Consider the following 25,576-nt stretch of genomic DNA (forward strand, 5'->3'; position numbering starts at 1 on the left):
ACCCCCCCCCCCCCACACACACACACACACACATACACCCAAATTCTCCCTGATTGTTCATTTAACTGGCTGATAGACTTTACTCAACAACATTCAATGGTCTTGAACAGATTTTGTTGAAACATAATTTTTGTTTGGCACCACTTTTAAAACAGTATAATGAGCATACAATGTACAAAACATACCCCTTTCCTATCTGCAGTATTTGCCATAGACACATTGCCTAAGAACAGCCCTACGTTCACTTGTCTTTTCAGTCGAACATAGGGCATAACTTTAAGCGTTAGAACAATGTATTTAATCGTTGCTAAATTAAACGAACCCAAAAACACTACACCATTTAACTAACTGAAATATCTCTTTTTAATGACATGAAGTTATGCTGCAAAATGTACATTGTCTTTTATGTGGAAGACCCCAGGAACACGCTGAGTGACACAATTTCCGTGAACGTAATACTTTGTCAAAGTTAATTGGAATGAAACAAACAATAAGAAGTTTGTAAGCATTTATTTACAATTGCATGCACACCATTCATATCAATCCACCGTCATCCACCTTTTTGTTTTTTATAGGGACTATATTACCGTGATGGGTTTGGTTGGTCAATCAGAGAGGAGTATTACAAATTTCAGAAAGAGACGAATATACAACAAAACCTCTTTTAAAACGTTGCATATTCAAACTAGAATAAGAAGATATTTCCTGACATTTTAAGTCAATCAGTTGTTTTAAACACACTATATGCAGAAAGGGGAAATTTAATGATTCTGCTCAAACACATTAAACAGAGTCACCATATCCGAACATCTTGACAAACCAAGTTTGAAAACTGTCTGTAAGTAAACAAATGCACCGAAAATGACAAAGAAACAACTAGGCATTTGTTACACCCATGGTAGAGATACTTCAAGCCCTGTCATAATAATGAAAAATGAAATTAAATAATCACTTACAGAACCTAAATTCTCTGCACTTGATCCAGTCTTGAACAATCTTAATATTTTGGTATAACATTCCTTACTTTATGTGATATATTATTATCAAATTAATTATTGCGCCTCCCAATCCCCTGTGCATCAAGAACATGCTTTAAATACAGGTGTATTTATTACAAGATATAGTTTGTAGAAGTATTTTATTGAAGCAATTTGGAAACGGTAGATCTACTCATAATGATGCATCAATCTATGAACATGTTAAACGTCCAGTGAGGCTTACACTAATGAAAGTCGTTTAGTCTATTCAAGTAGTTAATAAATAATACATACTATTTTTAAATCGACAGTTAAAAAAGGCAATTCATTCTTTTTACAGACTTTAATACTAAGAACGATTAAATTACTGTGAAATTGTGTTTTATTTCATTAGCCTTTATATATTAATAAAATGTTTAACGAACAGGAAGCTATTTCCTTTTTAAGATATATGAGCTATCCAACAATGTGTTTTATAAATTAGAGTTAAAGACCGTTCATGGATGACGAATTATCAAATAAAAGAAAACGTCATACAGGCGTGATTCAAGGTACCGTTTACAAAATAATGCATGTCTATGCTCTTCACTGCATATAAAAAACAAACATTCAAAAATAAGCAATTGTATTAAAAGTGTTTCCGATGTCCTTAAATGCTAAAAACAAATCCATGGCGTATACAATGGAACGCTTCTGTAAATTGTTCCCGATACGTAGTCAATTATATAAAAAGACGTCGTCAACATTGACATATAAGAGCCATAATGTAAAAAATGTTTTCGTTTTTACTCCTCTCCTCTTCCTTTACAGGCCACTGGCGCCATCACTGTAGTGCCTTCGATTGTCTGAATGAGAAAATATATTTAAGAACAACATAAATTTGTATATATATTATTTTATTAAGATTATTTCACCAATTTTATGCATGTGGCTGTGGATAATTACGTACAGTTTTTGTGTTACAAGTTGCTCTTATATCGCTGTTATTGAGAGTATTGACTTGATTATATTGAACACAAAACAATTACCTGGGCCAGGTCCCGTCGTTATTTTTCAGTTCGATAACGACAACCTGTCCAGAGTAGAGACCCGCATCCATAAGAGTGTTTTCATCATTGGTAAGCGGTTCGTACATGTTGGTCATATAACGGTTCCACAGTCGAACCTCTGTGCCGCTCTTAATGTTAAACATCAGCAGCATTTCCGACTTCAGGTAACCTTAAATAAAGTATTTCAATTTTTCGGCGCATATAAGTTTTGGTGTTGCGACAATTTCCAAAAAAGAAAACAAAACAACAGGTAAGTAAAGAAAACATTAGCGTTTGCAAAAACGAGCACATAATTTCACAAGAACAGATACACGTTAACATTTAGATTTTTTTAACATGCATTAATGATGTCGAATGCTATAAATGTATCATGATTTATGACATTACATCTGTATACGTTATATCTGGCTGTAAATATATTAGAAAAAAAGTTTGCTTTGATGAACCTGTTATACATTTATATTTTGATACCGGTCGTAAATACCCAAATTCGTATGGAAATGAATTCAATTAAAGAGACTACGTACCTACTGTGTCTGTACGCGAGAATTCTCTCAATACCTGATCGTTTTGATTGGCATGGTCACAGAGCTTTAAATTCCATCGATAAACTTCTACTTTGAGAGATCTGCTGTACACACCCTCGACTATCACTTTTCTTGGCAAAGGCTCCTGCAAATATATATTTCAAAAATGAGGACGTTCAATACAAAAGCATTTGGCATGACCAAAGTTAAACACGAGTTGATGCACAGTTATGACAAGTAGGGTTTGGATAATATCCTTAAGGACAAATGTTATGCATACACTTTTAATGCTAAAAATATTAGTACTAAGGGACATCCAAACAAGTATAATTTTATTAATGTTTGTACAAAAACTCATTTCTAACCAGCACGTTTTCAGGCAATGTGAATGCGTTGCGGATGATTTATCAAAGGCACCCTCAATTTGACTACTATCCTGTATTTAAGATAATAATGTAGTCATGTGACGGTTATATATAAGTTCGATTTTGTTATGCATTCATTGATAAGACATTGATCACAAGACCACGCTCCATGCAATACCCAAATTTTGAGAAACAGCGTGTTATTATATTATACGTGTGTGTGTGTGTGTGTGTGTGTGTGTGTGTGTGTGTGCGTGTGTGCGTGTGTGTGTGTGTGTGTGTGTGTGTGCGTGTGTGTGCGTGTGTGCGTGCGTGCGTGCGTGCGTGCGTGCGTGTGTTTGTGCGCGCGCGCGCGCGCGCGCGCGCGCGTGTGTGTGTGTGTGTCTGTGTCTGTGTGTGTCATACGCTGGATTTCATGGACGTTTTTGAATACAACGAAGGCTTTTCGGAACTCTCGCGGAGAAAAATTTGGAAAATGCAAGATGTTTTTTGATGAATACATTTCGGTTTTTTATACGAAATAACGGTGGAACATAAAAAAGCCAATACAGCAGCAGGTTTACAATTTAGTTTGCATATTGAGAAAATTGTAATCAGAAACAAAAGATTGCTTTATATAAATAGTATATCTTACCTAGAGTTATCGTTGAATATGATTAAAAAAGCGTAAATGCCGCATGATAGGAATTGACAGTGACATATTTACAAATCACAACTTAAAACACAACACTGTTGAGTGTGTATTTGTTGATTGTTAATTTCTTGATTGTCTTTCTTAAAAACAGAAAAAAAAACGTTTTGTTTTTGATTCCTGCAGTACATAAGTTTACATTGCACTTTAAAATTGTTGAAATAACTAGTCAGAGTTATGCTAAGGGACAATTAGTAAATTTTAGAAAGAATTTTAGTTCTCAAACAATGCACTTCCTTTCATTTAACTTTCACGTTGTATGAATTATAATTAAATTCATCCGGTATTTGTCAAGTAATGCTCCAGACAAGAAAATGTAAACAAGAGGCCCATAAGGGCCTATGCTCTACTGGCATGGCTCTTGTGGTCAATTTTAATCCAGAGCATGTATCTATGGGTAAAAGTTAACAGACATATAGTTCACGTTTTGTGTTTGGGTTACCAAAAATCAAATTGTCTCATTTTCATCTTAGACTTGAACTTACATGTAAACTTAAATAGAATTCGCTCATGCAGACCTGGGTTAAACTAGGTTAGCTAAAAAAAACATTTTTTTTAAACTCTCAATGCCCTTACTCTAGGCATGCATGGGCGGATCTGGCTAGTTTTCGAAAGAACCGAGCTCTAATGGATATCTAAATACAAGTTTCATTGAGATACAATCAAAACTGAAGACTGTAGCATGTTCACAAGCAATTGTTTACACACGGACGCTCGGACGCACATACTACGTACAGAATTAACATCGCATAAACTCTTCTGGTCTTTGGCCAGTAGAGCTAAAAAGGAAAATAACTCAGTGATTCTCTTAAATAGAGTTATGGACTTCGAATCAATTTGCGTTACAATTCTTTGAAGGCTAATCATATTCCATTATGTAATTTTCAAATTTTGCTCCGGACAAGAAAAGAGTTACGTAGGGCAGTTTCTCTGTAGTCACCCGAAAAGAGTTATGGTTCTTGTACATTGCACTTTCTTGCATTATACTTGACAGTAAATTGAAGTTTTATAAAATTCCACCCAGAAGTTATGACCAGGTTTTGTGGAAACAACTATTTTTTTTCCATTTATAAGACTTTTCAATAATCCTTTTCTTTTGCTTTTAAAGTTCTGACATGATCATTTCCATTCGTTATCATCGAACTGCTAGAATAAAATGTAAATACCTTGCACATTTGCAACAAATGTTCAGTTCATAAAACTGTTCCTACAAATTGTTCTGCTTCTTTACCCTTTAAAAGCATTCATTTGTATGTTAATGTTATTCATATAAAAAAACACATTTGTTTTGCATTTCTTTTTAAAATTTTGAAATCATCTATTTGTATGTTGTTGTTAAAATTTTTATCTAAAAAACGAATGTATTTTAATCTTTATTACTCAAAACCAATCCTGCCTTTTGTATTGGACTCTTCTTAAGACTGCTTCACTGTGTTGTGCTTTTTTGTATATAAGTATGTATATCTGTTAATATCCATTCATCCCATTTCAACGATTCATTTGAAGGGACTGTACACCAGATTGGCACCAAAAAGGTGTTTTTTGCAACAAATCGCATGACAATTATTTAACTGAAGGTGTTACGCTTTGATATCATAATTGTAAAAAAAGGTACCAAAATGTAAAAAAATGCGTCGGAAACCGGGTTCGAACCCGCGTCGCCAAAATTGCAGTCAAGCGTCGTACCCACTGAGCTTAGTCCAAATAATTGTACGTTGACGGATTTATTTTAACGATTTTTGATATGGCAAATCCTTCATGTACAAATTGTGTTGTACCAGAAGTAGGTAGATGTTCCGATCGGGACTCCGGGTTAAAGCATATTGTGTCCATAAAATATCATAAAAACAAGAAATATTACTAGATAATGTTATTTTATATTAGTTCTGTACACAAAAAAATAAATATCCAACGAATAATTATGAGTTTGATGGGGTTTTCTTCATTTCATTCTGTCAAAACATAACGCAAGGCTGCAGTTCACAGTTCTACAACAATCGGAGCACTTCGGTCATGGCCGTTTCAACGTATATTACTCAAATCTGTAAAGTATAATAAAGCTTGAAAGTTGTTCTGCATTATTTGAATACGATTTGTGAATTTATCCATGTGTGCAGTGTATATATGTTATAAAATAAACATAGGCTGATTAAAATTTCCATGTGTCAGTACTGAAACCGCCCAATTTACAAAATACTATTTGTACATAGCTAGGGATCGTTTTAAAACAAGCCTTTTTTGCTGTCTCCTACAGCAATTTTGTACTTGTAAGCTAGAGGTATGGTTCTTGTAGAATGCACTCTTCCTCATTGTATTGTGCCAGTGTATAAAGTATAACGAAAACCCATCCAGCAGCTTTCAAGTTATGGTCCGGACAAGAACAATGGCAACAGACGGACATACAGACCGACCGACCGTACGGTGACTTTAATATACTCCCTTCATTCAAACTTCGCTTGTCGGAGATACAATGATAATTAATTTCAGTACTATAATGGATACTGGATAATTCCTTCATGTCGTAAAGATATTTAATAACTAACTTCCAACCACACCCGCTCAACTCTGACAAGGTGTAAAACGATTCATTCGTTAAATTGATAGCGATTCGTTCAGGAAACGGCCAGCGATCTATTATAATTGTATTTCAAAAGTATTTGACAGGATGAGCCGCTGATATTTTGTTCATGCTATTAAATTATAACTAGATGACCTACTTTAACATAGTCACACAGTATAGAATTCAGAACGCAGTATCCCTGTCATTGATGTGGATATCTATTTATTCATTTGGTTGAAGATGAGTGTGGTAATGTGCACCTTTGATTATTTGACGAAAAACACCACACTTTTGGGAGATTCTTTTATTTTTTTAATACACATGACACAGTTACGTTTACATAAACATGTAACCGGTAAATTTGTCCATAAATAAAAACAATTGTAAGAATACTATTACTACATAACATAGTCTAGATATGATATACATACCACACATTAAATAAAAAGTATCGGTTACATTAAATTATTACTTGTCATCTTCTTGTATAAGTTTCGATGATTAAATGTGACACTTGTAGTAATTCAGTTAGTAATGTAAAAGATGCTTTCATTAACCAAGGTTTTCGATTCCTTAAGCGCATAGCAAGAAATACGCAATGAAAACATGTAAAGTCTAGGTACCAGTCAATAGATATGTATTAATATGTTATATTTTAAATGATGAATATACGTACTTATGGTGATTATTTTCATTCGGATTAAAATTAAAACAAGTTGCTACTTTATCCGTCATAACCTTTTGGAGTGAAGGACTTTGGAATGTTCATGCTATATGTTATTATTCAAGACGTTTGTTGTATTTTAAAGAGCACCATTTGAATTTTATTATAGTAATCATACGCATTTTTAAAAAATTAATATGAACGTGACAATAAACAACAGAATGCTGTATTCCACTGGGTTACTTTAACCCATTCTAACTAACTTTTCTGGATGTAACAAGTTCAGAGGCGAGTCCTCAACTCAAACTGATGCTATTAAGAAACTGCTTTAGTTATTATTAATTATAGTTTGGCATAGTTCCTCTAATGAGTTTAAACATGAGGTTACTTCTTGATAATTAGGTTTTTTTTGGGATGCGCTACGTATATCACCCACCCATTCACACAAATATTATACCATTCAACACTTGTAAATATCATTTCCTTTTTTAAGTCATATATTTGAGATAAATATGTACGAACTAAGGATGACTTCGCAAACGTTCTAAATGGTAATGTTATGCCTAACCTGTTGTTAGATGATATACGTTCTCTATCTAGACGGATTTGATAACAAAAACACACTCTCTTACCAAAGGTTATGAAGATCGAGAACACCGTGCTAAAACGTTTTTTAAAAGATTTGAATTAATGATGTAATTTATATGCAAGCATGGATCAGTACTTATAATGAACTTTAACTCGACTCAGGTTTCACAGATATGAACAGTATGAACATTATGAAGAACTGAACTCACAATTTAATCAGATACGCTAGTATGTTTCAATGAACTTGGTGAAAAGGAAGACGACTGATTGAGCATTAAAAAACAAAATGTTGACGACGTACAATAGACGACCTCCATGGAAATGTGAACTATATCTGTATAGGCGGAACAATAACTATGCGAAGTGTTAAACTATTTTAGAGATTTGCCGGACAACATACTTTGGTGTCTTTTTTCAATTTGACAAGGGAAATACTTCTAGTTTGACTGACATAGTTCCATTTTAAGGTTAAATGTGTGATACAGTAATGTTTGATTATATATGATGTAACTTACGAATACAAAAAAAATAAGTTTTTCGTTTTTTTTTTTTGTTTTTTTGTTCGTGGGGGGTGGTCCTACATATGACTTTGAATTCAATTTGAATAGGTCAAGGGACGCAACACTTTTCCTATTGCATACTAGACTTGCATAATAGTATACGTATAACATATACGAACTATTACAACTCTTATCTTGGATTAAATGAAAATGCATTCGTGTTTTACGCGGTAAACAATCTCAACAAGGCAGTCAAAGGACGGCTATATCCCCCGCCGTTGTTTTTAGTATATTTTGTTTTTCTCGCAACCTGACTGGTACGTTAAATCTGACCAAAATAGTACACCACCACTAGTCAAGAGTGGGAATATAGAAAAAAAACCAAGTTGTTTGATCGGTAATCTAAATATTCTTGGATATATGAACATATTATAACAGGATATTTGTTATTTATATTGTGTAGTGTAGCTCAGATCAATGTCAAGGTTATTATGGCTAAACAATAAGGAAAATGAGTCATTGATTTATAATATCGATGAAATAGCAAGCCTTAAGTTTTTTCGATAAAGTAATATGGTAATCAATCAATGCATAAGTAATTTATAGCTCGGAAACGAGCATGTGTACTCTGACCTATCTCCTGTGACCTTGAACTTTGAGGTATGGACCCGGGTCAAGGTCATTGCACATCGTCTCAATGAGGACAACATTTGTACTAAGTAATATGGTAATCCATCCATGCATAAGTAAGTTATAGCAAGGAAGAGAGTATGTGTACTCTGATCTTTAGATGTCTCATGTGACAATGACCTTTGAGATATGGACCCAAGTCAAGGTCACTGCACATTGTCTCAATGAGGACAACATTTGTATTAAGTAATATGGTAAATTAACAATGCATTTGTAAGTTATAGCGCAGACACGAGTATGTGTACTCTGACCATTAAATGTCTCTTTTGACCTTGACCTTTAAGGTATGGACCTGGGTCAAGGTCACTGCACATCGTCTCAATGAGGAAATTATTTGTTCCAAGTAATATGGTAATCCATCAATGCATAAGTAAGTTATAGCGCAAACACGAGCATGTGCACTCTGATCTTTAAATGTCTCGTGTGACCTTGACCTTTGAGGTATGGACTCGGGTCAAGGTCACTGCACATTGTCTCAATATGGACAACATTACCAAGTAATATGGTTATCCATCAATGCATAAGTAAGTTATAGCGCGGACACGAGTATGTGTACTCTGACCTTTAAATGTCTCGTGTGACCTTGACCTTTAAGGTATGGACCCGGGTCAAGATCACTACACATCATCTCAATGAGGACAACATTTGTACCAAGTAATATGGTATTCCATCCATGCATTAGTAAGTTATAGCCCGGACACGAAATGTTACAGCCAGACGCACAGACGGACGAAGAGACAGACAGACAGGCAGACAGACGGACGAAGTCCATTCCTATAATCCCATTCCCACTCCGTGGCGGGGGTTGAAAAATTTTAAAAGTTGTGCTGGACATCAGCTTGTTGAGTTACATTCGATTTAAAAGATAATCACAACCAGCCATTTTTTGAAGGAAATGTGCATGGGACGGGAGAAGGGGTGTTAAATAAGACATTGTCAGATGAGTTATATCTTATTGATGTTGCTATGGTTACTATTTTGTCTACATAATCATCCAATTTGAAACTGCGTAGATATTATGATGGCTGTCAATGTAATATTTTTAGTCTAATAAACTTCCATCTCATTGGAGTTTGCCTTTCATCAAAACAATGCCTTGTTCTAATCTTGATAATGTTTAACATGGTTGTAGTCTCCTTTATTCCTCTCTTTTCTAGTATATTTTTGAGATACTTAAAACACAGTTGTTAAGTCAGGGAAATGCACATATGTGTATTATGCCCTTTATTTAATAATTAATTTATGACTAAAAACTGAATTTTCATGAATAACAACATTGTTTTTATTTAACCATTGCGCGGCAACCATTTATGTATTGTATTGTCACAAGAGGGTTACAATTCTTACTTATAATTTGCAGGTTTGTTAAACTTCCATCTCCTTGAAGTTAACGTTTGCCTTGTTTCAAACTTAAGGATGAAATGTTAAATGGTTTATTTGATCATTTGTATGTTTGAAGTCTCCTTCATTCCTTTATGTACTAGCATATTTTTGAGATGCTTGGAACTTAAGGGACATGGTATAATACTATAAATAATCAATGACAAAAAATGATTTTTTAAAAAAACCTAAAAAAATCAATATTTTTTTTTAATTTTAGGAAAACCCATTGCAATCTTATATTAATAGTGTCACCAGAGGAAAACAATTGTTGTGCTTTTTATACAAAAGTTTAAATAGTATGTCTTGGAACAATACTTGATCTAAATGATGTAAAAATGTTAATGTTTTCTGTATGTATGTTGATAATCATTAAGAAGTAAACATTATCTAGAAACACACTTTCTTGTTGTTATACCTCATCTATGGAATCTTTAATTTCTTAGTCAAAAATTTGAATTTCATAAAAAGTTAAATGTATTTGTGTTTGTAAAAGAATGAGCTTTCTGAATATGATAACTCAATATCGCCCAGATACCATTTGGGCCCATGGTGAGTCACAAACCATAAACAAACAACTATCATTTTTCATAATGATTCATCATAATTGTTACCCTCTACTGAACCGATTTATAAACATCCAATAATTTTATCATGAAAATCTACTAATATAATAATTCAAACTGAAAACTAAAAACACAAGTATTAACATACACTTCAATCATTTTGTTTTCCTAAAAAATATTATTTTAAAGCTTAATTAATTTTTAAAAACTTGTTTAAAAAACCTGTAAGAAATGAATTATAATATTAAACATATTTTAAGTTAAATGTGCTATATATGAGGTTATTTGTGTGTTTATAAATATGGATGTGAACTCGTTCTGAACCAATCGCTATCGTTTACTATACAAATCGTTTAACCATTTGTGGAACGGGTATGCAAATGGTATACTACCATGGTGTCGCGGGGTCAATTTGCCCTGCTCTATATGTTTGTGTTAGTGTCATATGTCTACATGTATGTTTATCCAGTACACATACCTTCCTAGTCCATATTTCTTGTAATAATCCATTTTCTATTATTTCATTCCTTTCATTCTTTTTAGTCATTCCTATCATCCACTAATTCATATACTAATTTCACTTTCATTTTCGCTTTCACTTTCTATATTTACTAAAGTAGTTCGCCTCGTGCACAGCTGGTGGCGGTATTTTCCTCGTGCACAGCGCACTCATATTTTGTCGATGGAGACGTAAACATCGTTTGATAAATTTGGAAACTTTATTGTTTTATTTCTTCATAAATGTGTATTTGGATAATTCCAGTCGCCCTGAGAGACGAACCATTTTCATTCGCGACAATTCTATCCAGACTGATGTCAAAATATGTGACTGATGATATTAGAGAAAAAACACTTTGCTGTGAAACCTACATTTTTTAACCATCAATTGTTTCTCCACTATATTGCAACAACACGTTTTACCATTTAAGTAACGTTTAAAACCGAAACGAAATTATGGACACATACCTGGTGATCTGTAATTGAATACCACGAGACCAGCGCAGTCCAAGCCTCAGATGGCACGAGGGTGTAGTCAAGGTCATCTATCAAGTGTTTTTTAATAGTCTTAGTGTTCTCTGAAAGAGAAGAAATGTTTGTAAAAAATTAAGAGAATAGAGTGTTGAACAGTAACAACGCCAATTTAACATATTCGTCATTAATCCTGCCTCAGAGATAGAAATAATCAGGATCATCAAGCGTCTATGAAACGACATCGTTACGCATTTCTGTAACCCTACATGCCTAAATGGTCCACTAGCAACTATGTCTCTAAATACAGATATACCCCCATTTTATTTAATGAAACCAGTAAATACACGTAAATCAAATTGCATACAATATCAACAGTGCTAATTGTGACCAGTTCAAAAGTCCAATTATTCTACCATAGCGTAACAAACATTGTATGACGACTCTATTTGAATATGTATATATATTTAACTTAGTACTGAATCATTAATTGTCTACGTTCATGGTTATGTAAGCTAGATTCCTAAAAGTAAAATATGGTATTTTTACATTTTTACATTGTATTAAATCATGATCTGCTTATATTGTTCTAGAATGTTACTATATATTTCATGCAAAGACGTTTTTGTATAAACAAGATAATTACAGAATTTGATAGAAAGTTATTACAGGATTTGTGTTGTATGTTCTGGGATATTCCTTTTTATACGTTCGAAGGGTCGTATTATGTTATGGCCTCCATCGTCTGTCCGTCTGTCTGTCCGTCTGTCCGTCTGTCCGTCCGTTAGCAATTCCGTGTCCGGGCCATTACTTGGTAACTAATAAAGCGATTTTCAAATAACTTTATACAAATCATCACTACATTAAAAGGATGTGTCGCGCGCAATTTCCAGGTCCATACCTCAAAGACTAGAATCACCATGGGGGTACGTTAGCAATTCCGTGTCCGGGCCACAACTTGGTCACTTATAATATCATTTTCAAATAACTTTATACAAAGCATCATTACATTAAAAGGATGTGTCGCGAGCAATTTCCAGGTCCGTACCTCAAACACTAGAATCACCATGGGGGGCGTTAGCAATTCTGTGTCCGGGCCACATCTTTGTTACTAATAAAGTGATTTTCAAATAACTTTATACAAATCATCACTACATTAAAAGGATGTGTCACATGCAATTTCCAGGTCCATACCTCAAAGTCTAGAATCACCATGGGGGGACGTTAGCAATTCCATGTCCAGGCCATAACTCAAAGACTAGAATCAAAAATGGGGGTCGTTAGCAATTCTGTGTCCGGGCCACATCTTTGTTACTCGTCCGTTAGCAATTACGTGTCCGGGCCATTACTTGGTAACTAATAAAGCGATTTTCAAATAACTTTATACAAATCATAACTACATTAAAAGGATGTGTCACGCGCAATTTCCAGGTCCATACCTCAAAGACTAGAATCAACATGGGGGGACGTTAGCAATTCTGTGTCCGGGCCGCATCTTTGTTACTCGTCTGTTAGCAATTCCGTGTCCGGGCCATAACTTGGTAACTAATAAAGCGATTTTCAAATAACTTTATACAAATCTTCACTACATTAAAAGGATGTGTCGCGCGCAATTTCCAGGTTCATACCTCAAAGACTAGAATCACCATGGGGGTGCGTTAGCAAATCCGTGTCCGGGCCACAACTTGGTCACTAATAAAGTCATTTTCAAAAAACTTTATACAAATCATCATGACATTAAAAGGATGCGTCGTGCACAATTTCCAGGTCTATACCTCAAAGACTAGAATCACCATGGGGGGCGTTAGCAATTCTGTGTCTTGGCCACATCTTTGTTACTAATAAAGTGATTTTCAAATAACTTTATACAAATCATCACTACATTAAAAGGATGTGTCACATGCAATTTCCAGGTCCATGCCTCAAAGTCTAGAATCACCATAGGGGGGACGTTCGCAATTCCATGTCCAGGCCATAACTCAAAGACTAGAATCACTAATGGGGGGCATTAGCAATTCTGTGTCCGGGCCACATCTTTGTAACTCGTCCGTTAGCAATTCCGTGTCTGGGCCATAACTTGGCAACTAATAAAGCGATTTTCCAATAGCTTTATACAAATCATCACTACATTAAAAGGATGTGTCGCGCGCAATTTCCAGGTCCATACCTCAAAGACTAGAATCACCATGGGGGGCATTAGCAATTCTGTGTCCGGGCCACATCTTTGTTACTCGTCCGTTAGCAATTCCGTGTCCGGGCCATTACTTGGTTACTAATAAAGCGATTTTCAAATAACTTTATACAAATCATCACTACATTAAAGGGACCTCAAGCCGAATCTTCTTCGGGCGTATAATGCTCCGTTTCGGGGTGCTCTTGTTAGAATATACGGACATTTTCTATAAAAGTTTTACAAGTGATCGAACCTTTCTTAGTATTATGTGAGGATTGCTTTTCAACCGTTTGTGGGAACTATTTTGAACGTGTTGTTATAGTGTTTCAATTATGCATGTGTATTAAAATCTGATGACATAATTAGAGATACTAGGGCCAGTAAAGACATCTAATGCTCTTTTAGACTTTTTTCTTTATCATATGTATTTATATTTTAGTATCGCTCACAATATTTCTTTAGTAAAGCTGTTAATAAATAGCATTTGGTGATTGTTACAATATCATAAAGAGTATGCTTCCCTTTCTAGCCAAATCGATCAAACATTTCTGGAACTGCGTTGTGCTAATATTGCATGTTAATGAACTGTCTCTATTAGCTTAACTCATTCTTTGGGTGTATTTGTGCGTTTAAAGGATTTCTCCTTTAGAATGTATTAAAAAAACTGCGTTGCGCTAACATTGTCTGTGAATGAACTATCTCTATTAACTTAACTCATTCTTTGGGTGTATTTGTGCGTTTAAAGGATTTCTCCTTTAAAATGTATTAATTATATTATTTGATTCTACTTTACTTACAGTTAAGTTATGTTTGCAAAAGGTCAAGGTTAAAGATTTAAACCAAGATCAAACATAATATGTTTGTATCAGGCAATATCCGACTGTACCTTCAAGCAAGGACGAGTTGTCAATAGGTCCAGGGTTGGCACATTCATCTCCCACATTGTAGTTGTCCCGGCTGTCATAGCCCACATAGCTCTTCCATTGCTTAAACCACTTCACATCTAGTACGTTCCTGTAAACACATACAAAATGTATTTGATTAGCAAAATAACATGTTATCATTATCAGTAAACAGAAAATAATTATAAATACCGCAGTAAAAACATCGATATTATTACTCATTTATATAAATGAATACTTCTTAAAAGCAATACGCCGAAAATAAAATTTCATGTTTGCCGTTCTGAATGTCTGGCAAAGCAACATATTGGTTTCTTAATACTTGCATTTTAGCAACAGGTAGTGGAGTGTTCCTGCATTGTTCTTTGTTTTATTGTATTACAAATGGCACGAACTATATATAGATAAGCTCATAGTTCAATTAAGCTAAATAAGCTATTGATACGGTCTGTTTTGTTGATATACATCCGAAAAGCAATGCAAACACTCGTCTCAATACGTTTTATCTACGCAACGTTTTTCATTCATAACAAACGCTCATAACACTTTTCATGTGATAAGCAATAGCTTCCTCGGCACAAACTAATTCCCAATTGCTTCATGTTAGACAAACCTCGACTTTAATCTTTATCGTTCGTAAAACTTTGATATGTGAAATATTGTTGCAAAACACCTTTCCTTAATCAATACTACACCGACAACTAAAATGACCAGCACAGTAGTCGAAACTAAAGCATAAACATCGTTTAGAAGCACAAGGCAAGTGATCGAATGACAAAGATATAGAGACACAAACGTATAAACACCACATATACAAAATACAAACACCACATGCAGGTCGAACACGTTTTTCAAATTGTTTAGCGTTCACCATTTACGTTAACACAATCCAGCCGCTCGTCAGACAGTTCGCAATTTAACATGCATTTAAATCAATTCATAGAAGAAATACTGATTACTGACTTATTATTACCAAGTTTCTCCTTTAATAAGCGGCCTTTGAAGTTGTGTACTGATGAATGATTTTTGCTCTTCGACTTGAGGCACAGTGACGGATTTAGGCGCAATGTTTCCCGCGCTCCCATAAATCGTGTCCTTGAAAACAAATAATATAGTTAATAATATTGCAAAGACATTAGGTCACGTTCAAATTAATGACCATTTAAATTTTGAAGTTTAATAAACATTGGAGTTATATGAAGCAACCATGTATCATATCTAATCCGCTCTTCAAAGAGACTACAATGCAAAAGTTTGAAATTTGAACGCTCTATGTGTGGATGTGGACAAAAATGATATGAGTGATAAACAAACCATTCATGTACTGATAAGTTACGGTATTCGATACACAAATATGTTTTTAAAAATGTAATTATAATAAAAAAAATTGGACGTATAATTTCTTCACATTCTAAAAAGGCTTAATATCAACGTTAAATATAATGACATGCTCCTTAAGCCTGAGTTTGTATACTTTGTTCGTTTAATCGTCAGTTTGGATAACATAACTACGAAAAGAAATGTTGTTTAAAAGTTGTTCTTGTGATATGTTTTTTTTTCTTTCTAAAATCTATAGTTTATCTTATAAATGCCGATTTGACAATTACTGAAAGAATACGTAGTTCATGTACCTGCAAATGCTCTTGTTTGCGTGTTATAGTTTGCGTAAGCTCATCGCTCCCGGTATGAACATCTTCTATTGTGCCTAATGCATTGTCTGTCAATATGAGATTTTGAATGACATCATTTTTCTTGAATTCGTACAGTGGACCCATGGATTTTCTTAAAGCTTCATTCAGAGTTTGTTTTAGTGCAGCTATTTCAGTTCCTAAGCTCTCATTTGTAACATAAAGAGTGCTCTTTAGATTTTTCTGGACTATGGAATCAATTTGTTGCTGTTTCCTTAGCGCTGTTTCCTTTACCTCCAAACATGTTTTTAGTTGTGCCGTTAATTTGCTCTCATTTTTCGCATGAACTTGTGTTATCTCATTTTCTACATTACTTTGTATCTTGTTCAAATAATTTTCAATGTCTTTTCGGAAATCCCGTACAGCTTTGACATTTTCGTCTTTTGCTGAAGTGTTTTTCTCTCTGCTGACACTAACCTTATTTTCGAGGCATTGTGCGTCACCCAAAATAACCTCTAACTCATGTCTTATTCCGTTCAAACGATCTATGCTCGGATGGGAAACCTCAATGAGGTCAACCAACTGATTTTCGCAGTTCAAGTGTTTTTGTATTAAACATCGTCCACATATCACCGCCATGTGCTTTCGGCAAAACAATGATGTCTTCTCATCATTATGCTGTTTGCAGATCTGTTCGTGAATGTCTAAATTGCCAAGCGATCCCACTTCTTTATCGGCATTTTGTTTTGCAGTGGCACCTTTATCTATAGCGTGGTGTCTGAATGCCTTTGCCTTTGTATGAGTTTGATAACAGATATCACATAAATATCCCTTACAATCATTACAGTATCCAATTATTTTACTCGTTTCTGATCCTGAAACACATAAATCACAATTTTGATGGCTCGTCATAATGTTTATAGTTCCTACTTTCGATTTCACTGGGAAAACCAATACTTTGTGGGCGTGTTTGTTTAATCTAGATAAATGTTAAACCGGGTCATCAATGATAAAGCTTACAGCCTAGTTTAAGTTTAAGCTTGTTGCCATGTTTATCATATATGATTTACTTTCACAACGTGAACAGTTTTTAATTGATATTTGTTTCTTTTCTCTTTTCCAAATTACTTGTATGCATCGTTATAATGTAACACACTACCTTCATTTTTGGTAGTTCAAGCTCTTAAATAAAATGTGTGCAATTGATAACATTGGTGCATTATGAGTGCCGGAGTATGCATTAAAGGGGCTTAATATAGGTCGATGCAGAAACGTGTTTTCAATTGTAAAGCCCCTTTAAGGGGATAAGTATATTAACACAATTGATTTTCAAAGTAACTCTTAATAATTGTTGAAAACGAAATATAAGGGTATTCACAGTATAACATGTAACGTACAGTTCTTTATTATTATTTGTTTTCAAAAGATTCATTTTAAACACGGCTTCCCCAAGACGAAGAAGAAACCGCGACCATATGCTCGGACCGTGGCGGTTGCCTTCAAGGTTCCGGTTTTAACGCGGGTGAACAGATAAATTGAAATTAAAACAGTATTATAATTTGATATAAATGTGCAGATGCTATCATTTTTTATGTTTGTAAGATTGACAAACTTACACAGTTACGTTCATTTTTGTTTTTATAATTTTAAAAGCTTAACAACACTAAAAAAAGTAAATTAACAGTAAATTTTCTTGACGATTATTACAAAGTGGAATATAACTAACCTGCTAGGTTTTTGCAAATTAGGAAAACCCTTGAGTATGGATTTACTATGTATTTGCGTAATCAATAGCCCACACTCAATTAAAGGGTTTTGATATGTAAGTCTATTGCTAACAAGGGTTTGAAAACACCGTGCAACCATTGTTGAAAATGAAAATTGAAAATGAAAATTGAAAATCATCAGAGAAAAAAATGAGCGTCTTGGTATCAGATACAAAAACAAAGTAATTTATTTCAAGTTTTTATTTTTTATTTTGTGAAACAAGATAATTGTCAAATCGAAAACTTTCTTCAACCACGTCAGGGTTAGCCGGCCAAGATTGCAAGATTTTCAAATCGGTGGAAGAAACATGACAAACAATAGTTTCTCATTCGCACTTTTGGTGGCGTTCCATCAGCCTTACAATCATTACAGTACCACACATATCGAAAACAGTTTTGGCAGTAGCCAGCTGGAGGGAAAATGTTCAAAAGATCATGTCGTTGACAAGGTTCTAACGTAAAGACTCCAGCACAACACAATTGGCATTCCCAACAGAATGTTTTGAAATAATCATTGTACTGTAGTCCAGCAAACCCAACGATGTCAGTATATCGTTTTGCCATAGTAAGTGAAGTGTGAATAGTACAGTCCCCGCTGTATGTTTAAATAGTTTGAAGTGCTCTTAAAAGCGTATACATTATTTCTGGAACTTGCATTCGTCAACTTTGCTAACCAATGTTAGAAATTTGAGCTAACTAGCGTATTGCGGCTGTCTACAGCATAACTGTGTGAATCAGAACTGGTAGTGTTTGAGTGATTAACACAGTTCACCTTTCCATAAAAATGAAATAAACAGAAAGCAAAAATACAAATAATTGTTTACGATTTATTCATAAGAAATTTTCCAACAATAGCCGATCTACAAATGTGGCATTCGCTGCTGGTAATGGAACATGCCTGACAAGATAAATGTCCACAGGGTATAAACACAATACACTTTTTGTTTGTTAAACAACTAGTACAAGTGTTTTTTTCGTCGATTTGTCGTTGCAACTCTTGTCGCGTTTCCTCTTTCATGCTGAGATGATGCCATAGAAGATCTCCTAGTGGAGCTGTTTTGCGAAATATCTTGGAAACTAATCGCATTTCAGCCAAAATGTTAACTTCTTTCTCCCTACCACAACGCTGTGAAATGTTGTTCAAGTCTGTTTTTAATTTTTTCAAGTCATTTTTTAGCTTTTGAACCTGTGACAATAGGTCTCCGGTCTTCTGTTTCGGTTCGCACATCTTGTTTGTAGGTTTAATGGAAATCGTTGTATTTTGCAATATCTTTACATTTATGGAGTAGTGAAAGACATTTTCTTAGCACGTCTAAAGTGCGCTTGCTACTCTGTGTTTTTATTAATGCTTTAATTTGCTGCAAGTCAGATTCACAGTGTTTTACACAATCTGTCAAATTGCTTATTAAGCTTAAAATTGTGCCTGACATGTTTGATATCAACTGAATGAATGGATTAAACAATTGATAAATGATACTCGAGTAATAAGAGCTTGAAATTATAATGCAATGGAAACACTGATTCGTTTTGTTTACAACAATGACCATCATAAACTCATTTCATAGGATAAACACTTGTGCATTATAAAAGTTTAAGCGTATGATATAAAAGCTCATATTCTACATTATGGGTATTCCTTAGCTGCAATACGTAGAGAGATGGCTAACGAATACAGATATAGCACATCTATTCCCCAGTATGAGAACAGGATAAACATACTACTTCAGAGATATCTCAAGTACTGTTCGAAAAATGTAGCAGCTGATGTTCGTTCAAGTTTGACAAAGGAACTCGAATACCTTGGACAATGTTCGAAAATACAGACAATCAACAATATGAATATGGACGTTATGGCACATAAAAGGCAGAAAATAACATTGCAAAGAGAAATCAATTTTCTAAAACAAGAAGGCCAGCTTTCTTCTCAAGCGATTCGAAACAAACAGCATCTGGTTAGAGAGCACAAGCGACACATACGGAAACTACAGGGAATTCTTCAACAAGTCACAAATGAAGTAGTCAAAAGCGATTTGAGCATCCCAGTTTGCAGAAAGGATTTGAACACACCAGTTTGTAGAAGGGATTTGAGTTACCATTCCGATACTGATGATACTGATGATAATGATGAGACACTGTCTGTGGCAATGAATTGGGGTGACGAACTTTTTGACCAGACACCGAACGAAGAAAACCCCAGCGTATAACTTTTGAAAAATGTTCTGTTTCAATGAAACGCAAATTATGTTACGATTTCAAAATAAAACCTTTCATACCACTTATTTTTGCTTCTCGTTCTTTGATTATTATTTTGTCATACAAATTGCTGAATAACACATCGATAAATGGAAATTTAGGATGACGATCTTTTTTATAAAACACCCGAAGATTAAAATCACAGCCTTTGATTTGAAAATAAAATAAAATCTGAACATGAAGTTATGTATCAGCAACTAAACAATTTTTCCAATATACTTAAGTCACAGTTATTATATGTTCCCAAATTGTTCATTTTGAAAACAATAATGTTTTACGAGATATTTGTCATCTACTAAAAACCCGTATCTCATTCTTCTTAAAGGGAGGTAATAGCATTAAAACCACCGTGAAGAAACAAAATTGAAAACAAGTACAGAGAAATATATTTTACAATTTATTGATAAATTTGATATTTTCCAATAACAACAGTTCTGCAAAAATAACATTTACTAGTTTTGATAGAACATGCATGACAAGTCAAATGGCCACAAGGCGTAAATACAATACACTTTTTGTCCATAACACAAATTTGACAAATGTTTTTTTCATCGTTTTGTAGTTGCAACTCTTTTTGGATGCTTGTCTCTCTGCTAAGATGATTGCAAAGAAGATCTCCGAGCGTTGATACTTTTCGAAATATCTTGGATACCGATCGGATTTCGGATAAAATGTCAATAGCCTTCTCCCTGCCACAACGTTCTGATATTGTGTTCAACTCAATTCTGTAGTTTTTTAAGTCACGTTTCATTTTCCTTGCCAGTTGTAACACATCTCCAGATCTAATTTCTGGTTGGCTCATCTTGCTAGGAGTTTTTTTTTATGAAACTATTTTGTAAAGTGATTTTACAATTTTACGAATTAGTGGCGAAAGTTTTCTCAAGACGCCAGATACGTGTCTGCTGTTGTTAACTACGATAGTCTTCATGTGCAACAATTGAGTTTCACTGTGTTGCATACGATCTGCCAACTGTTTTACCAAGTTAAAAGTTGCGTCTGACATGGTTGACATCAACTGAATAAATGAATAAATGAATGATACTCGAGTTATAAGAGCTTACAATTATAATGCAATAATAACACTGAATTATTTTGTTTCTACCAATATGCGGAGGATTACAATTTTGAAAAAAATCATACCATTTTTGATAACATGAGATGAAATAAAAAATTGCTTTATCGTGAACTTGAAGTGATCACTCCCGTTTGAATAACAATTGATCATTTCTCATGATAAAAAAGTTACAAATTACACAACTAATGCTTCTAATTTTAGTTTCTGTTTTATTCAATATGTAAGCCGATAACAAAGTACAAACATGCATAGCATTGAAAACATATCAATATACATAATTATACATAAAACATTTGCTTTCATGAAATCAAACACAAGCAAAAGTTTACAATTGTTATAATGTCAAACATTCAATGTGAAAAGTATTTTTGTTATGTAATGTGGTCACTCCCTGTTTTTCATCCAGACTTGTGACTGGCATTGGTCAGGATACCCACCGCACAAACAAGATCGGAAAATGGTAACTCTGAGCCAGAAACCTATTTTCCTAGTGTCATACACTACGCAAAATCAGCACCCATTAGAGGCCTTCCAGGCGACCTTCTACAATTTGTTACACCTTTAATGTAGAGTGCTGGACTACTCGGGTGTAACAAACGGGGTATTGCTGACTCGTTGTAGGTACAACGCCGAACAAGTGATGTCTGATACAAGAAGGCCTGTACTGGGGCAAGAATCGAGTGCCTCAGCCGCATTGTCCGATCAAAGAAGGGATTTCTGCGATCAACTTCAAGTACCTCAACCACAAGCTAGGCTCGAAAACTCGTAGACTTATTTCTCTTTTGAGCTAAGAGAAGGCTACAGAGTTCACTTTCAAACATACCTCTTAAGCACATAGAGGCATATTTGCTTGCTTTACTTGCAGGTAGGAAATGCTGACTATGATCTGAGAAAGCATTTCCTTTTATGTATCGCACCTTATGAGCAAAGAAGCGATTGTTTTAGTAAGAGCGAGATCGGAAAACGGTAACTCTGAGCCAGAAACCTATTTTCCTAGTGTCATACACTACGCAAAATCAGCACCCATTAGAGGCCTTCCAGGCGACCTTCTACAATTTGTTACACCTTTAATGTAGAGTGCTGGACTACTCGGGTGTAACAAACGGGGTATTGCTGACTTGTTGTAGGTACAACGCCGAACAAGTGATATCTGATACAAGAAGGCCTGTACTGGGGCAAGAATCGAGTGCCTCAGCCGCATAGTCCGATCAAAGAAGGGATTTCTGCGATCAACTTCAAGTACCTCAACCACAAGCTAGGCTTGAAAACTCGTAGACTTATTTCTCTTTTGATCTAAGAGAAGGCTACAGAGTTCACTTTCAAACACACCTCTTAAGCACATAGAGGCATATTTGCTCGCTTTACTTGCAGACAGAAAATGCTAACTATAATCTCAGAAAGCATTTCCTTTTATGTATCGCAACTTATGAGCAAAGAAGCGATTGAATTTTGAATTTTGAAAAAAAACATGAGGCAGCGCTAAAGGCAACTACTCGACAGGGCACACTTAGGACTAGCGCCCCATTCGCTTCGTCCACTCTCTATGCATGTACTAGCGTACAGAAAAGGGGTACTCGTGAGCATAGAGGTTGCCACTCCCTATTTTTCATTGCCTGAAGCGCGACATGATGACCATGAGCGGTTTCTAGTATTGGTACTGTACATCACCTTACACCAATACTAAGCTGGTCTAACGACACCTCCATACTCATGGTAGCCTCTCAAATTTTACTTTTGCCAAAATGTTTTTGCGAAGTTGACAAAATCATTGCATTGCATCCAAGACCGTAGCATATTGAGCAATGAGAAACAAATCTCGTCGAAGCTATACTTCTATGCTCATGCTACCAGACGCAAATAACAAATCACTTGCCAAAATCGCTTTTTGTATATGATCTAATGGCTATCACAGAGAATGATCGTATTTGTCAGGCGATGTCAAAGTGATCGACAACATGAGCTGGCCAGACTCAAGAGCGAAAAACTATGAGGTATCGCGACATACGGTTCTCATGTTCAAACCAGAAGGTCAAAAAACCTCTCAGATATTTTCTCTGTATCTCTGATGCACCAAGTTCATAGTGCGAGGAGAAATCTGAGAAGTTCAAACCCACTTTGGGCTCCCAGCAGACTAACAGCACTTCTAAGCTAAGAGCTTGCTACTGGAATGACGAATATTGAAAAATGTGGAGCTTATATACCCGATGGCCAAAATTAATGCGCATCGCATTATAATTGTGCATAAATGGTTAGGACTATTTTTTTTACCGTTTTTATTTATACGCTCATATGAAATAGTTCCAGAATTATCACTTGATTCCGCATTATTATTGTACAAATGGCTCGAGATTTTGAAATCTGTGAATGAAGTAGTTTTTCTATGAAGATTATGTGATATCAGTTTCAGCAAAATATCATTTTTTTCAAGTTTCATGGACTTGGTGGAATTTGTGCATATGGCTTATGATTGTGAGATCTGTGAGATTTGCTGCAAATGTAGATTTGTTGAATTTGATCATTATGAAGATTTTATTTTTTTTCATGAAATCTTGTGTGAACGCCAGTTTCAGTAAAATATCAATTTTTCATGTTTCATGGACTTGGTGTTTTTTGTGCATATAGCTTATGATTGTGAGATCTGTGAGATTTGCTGCAAATGTCGATTTGTTGAATAAATGAAGCCTATAAAAAAATTTTGAAATATTGTGTGAACGCCAGTTTCAATATCAATTTTTCATGTTTCATGGACTTGGTGTTTTTTTGTGCATATGGCTTATGATTGTGAGATCTGTGAGATTTGCTGCAAATGTTGATTTGTTGAATTTGACTATTATGAAGATTTTATTTTTTTCATGAAATCTTGTGTGAACGCCAGTTTCAGTAAAATATCAATGTTTCATGTTTCATCGACTTAGCTGCATTTGTTTGTGCATATGGCTTATGATTGTGAGATTTGTAATTTTTTGAGAGATTTGCATGAGCCTATAATTTTTTGAAAGATTTGCATGAGCCTATAATTTTTTGGATAAATGAAGCCTATAATTTTTTTTTGAAATCTTGAGATCCCGCGTTAATTTCTAGATTTTCAACAATATGAAGATTTGATTTTTTTTTCATGAAGTATTGTGTGAAATAAAGCCTATAGTTCGTTTTATTGAAATCTTGAGATCCTCGTCAACTTCTAGATTTTTCACAATTTTTCACAATTTTCGATGCATATTTTTTGTTGAGAGCATGAAATTATAATTCACAGTTGCATTATTTTTGTACATATGGCTTATGATTGTGATATCTCAATTGTTTGAAAATAAAAAAGCTTTTTCATACAATCTTGTTTGATTTTTTAAATTTCAACACAGCAGAATTTGTGAATTTGCTGTTCATGTTTTGCATTATTTTTGTACATCTGAGTATTTTTTTGAAAAAATGAAAAATGCTGCTGACAAAATGTTGAAATGTTGAATGTTTGTGTGATATGTGTATTTCGAGCCATTTTTTGAAGTATAACGCCAGTGGCTGTTATCTTCAAACATAAAAAGGGAAACCTAATTTTCATCGTAACCCTATTATGTGGCCCTAACCTAGTTTTATTTGTTCACAAATTTGAAAATAAAGGCAACGCCAAAGGCAGTTACTCGACAAGGCACACTTAGGAAGAAGCATCCGATTGCCTATATTTCCCCTCTCATTGTAAAGACTGTGTGGAGTGTCGGACCACGGCAAAACAAAGAGGTTGCCACTCCCTATTTTTCATTGCCTGTAGCGTGACATGGTGAACATGAGCGGTTCCTAGTATTGGCACTGTACACCACCTTACACCAATACTAAGCTGGTCTAACGACACCTCCATACTCATGCTAGCCTTTAAATTACTTTTGCCAAATCATTTTGCTGAACGAAAACATTGCCACATATCAATGTTCGGTCGTTCAAGAGGAATGTTTGTGATGAATGAAGTTTTGCACTTCGAAACCAAACTAAGAATGCAATGAGCCTAGTACATTTCACTTGTATTTCACAACGCATCTACATTCTAACATTTTTTTAAAAAGTGCTTGATCTTGCAATATTGATTTCAATTTCCATTTAAGCTGAACTTTATAGACATTGACAAAACAACAGACTTGCATCTTAAACCGCCGCATAAAGGACAGTGAGAAACGAATCTCGTCGACCCATGCTGGCACGAGCAAACAAATCATTTTGTCAACAGCATTTCACAAAAATGAAACATTTTAAAATGCAGTGCAAAT

The 25,576-nt window shown here is 34.7% G+C and overlaps 1 protein-coding gene across 1 annotated transcript; it reads right to left on the bottom strand.

The window, feature by feature from the left end:
* Positions 1-495: 495 nt before the first annotated feature.
* On the bottom strand, positions 496-17,184 carry LOC128245685 (uncharacterized). Its single transcript, XM_052963910.1, has 7 exons — positions 16,233-17,184; positions 15,575-15,696; positions 14,586-14,713; positions 11,524-11,633; positions 2,554-2,698; positions 2,006-2,195; positions 496-1,822 (listed from the first exon to the last, which is right to left on the bottom strand). The coding sequence occupies exons 1-7, from the start codon at positions 17,139-17,141 to the stop codon at positions 1,801-1,803; spliced, it is 1,626 nt and encodes a 541-aa protein (XP_052819870.1). The 5' UTR covers positions 17,142-17,184; the 3' UTR covers positions 496-1,800.
* Between the last annotated feature and the right edge of the window lie 8,392 nt (positions 17,185-25,576).

Source organism: Mya arenaria, chromosome 9 (assembly GCF_026914265.1).
Source record: "Mya arenaria isolate MELC-2E11 chromosome 9, ASM2691426v1".
NCBI lineage: Eukaryota > Metazoa > Mollusca > Bivalvia > Myida > Myidae > Mya > Mya arenaria.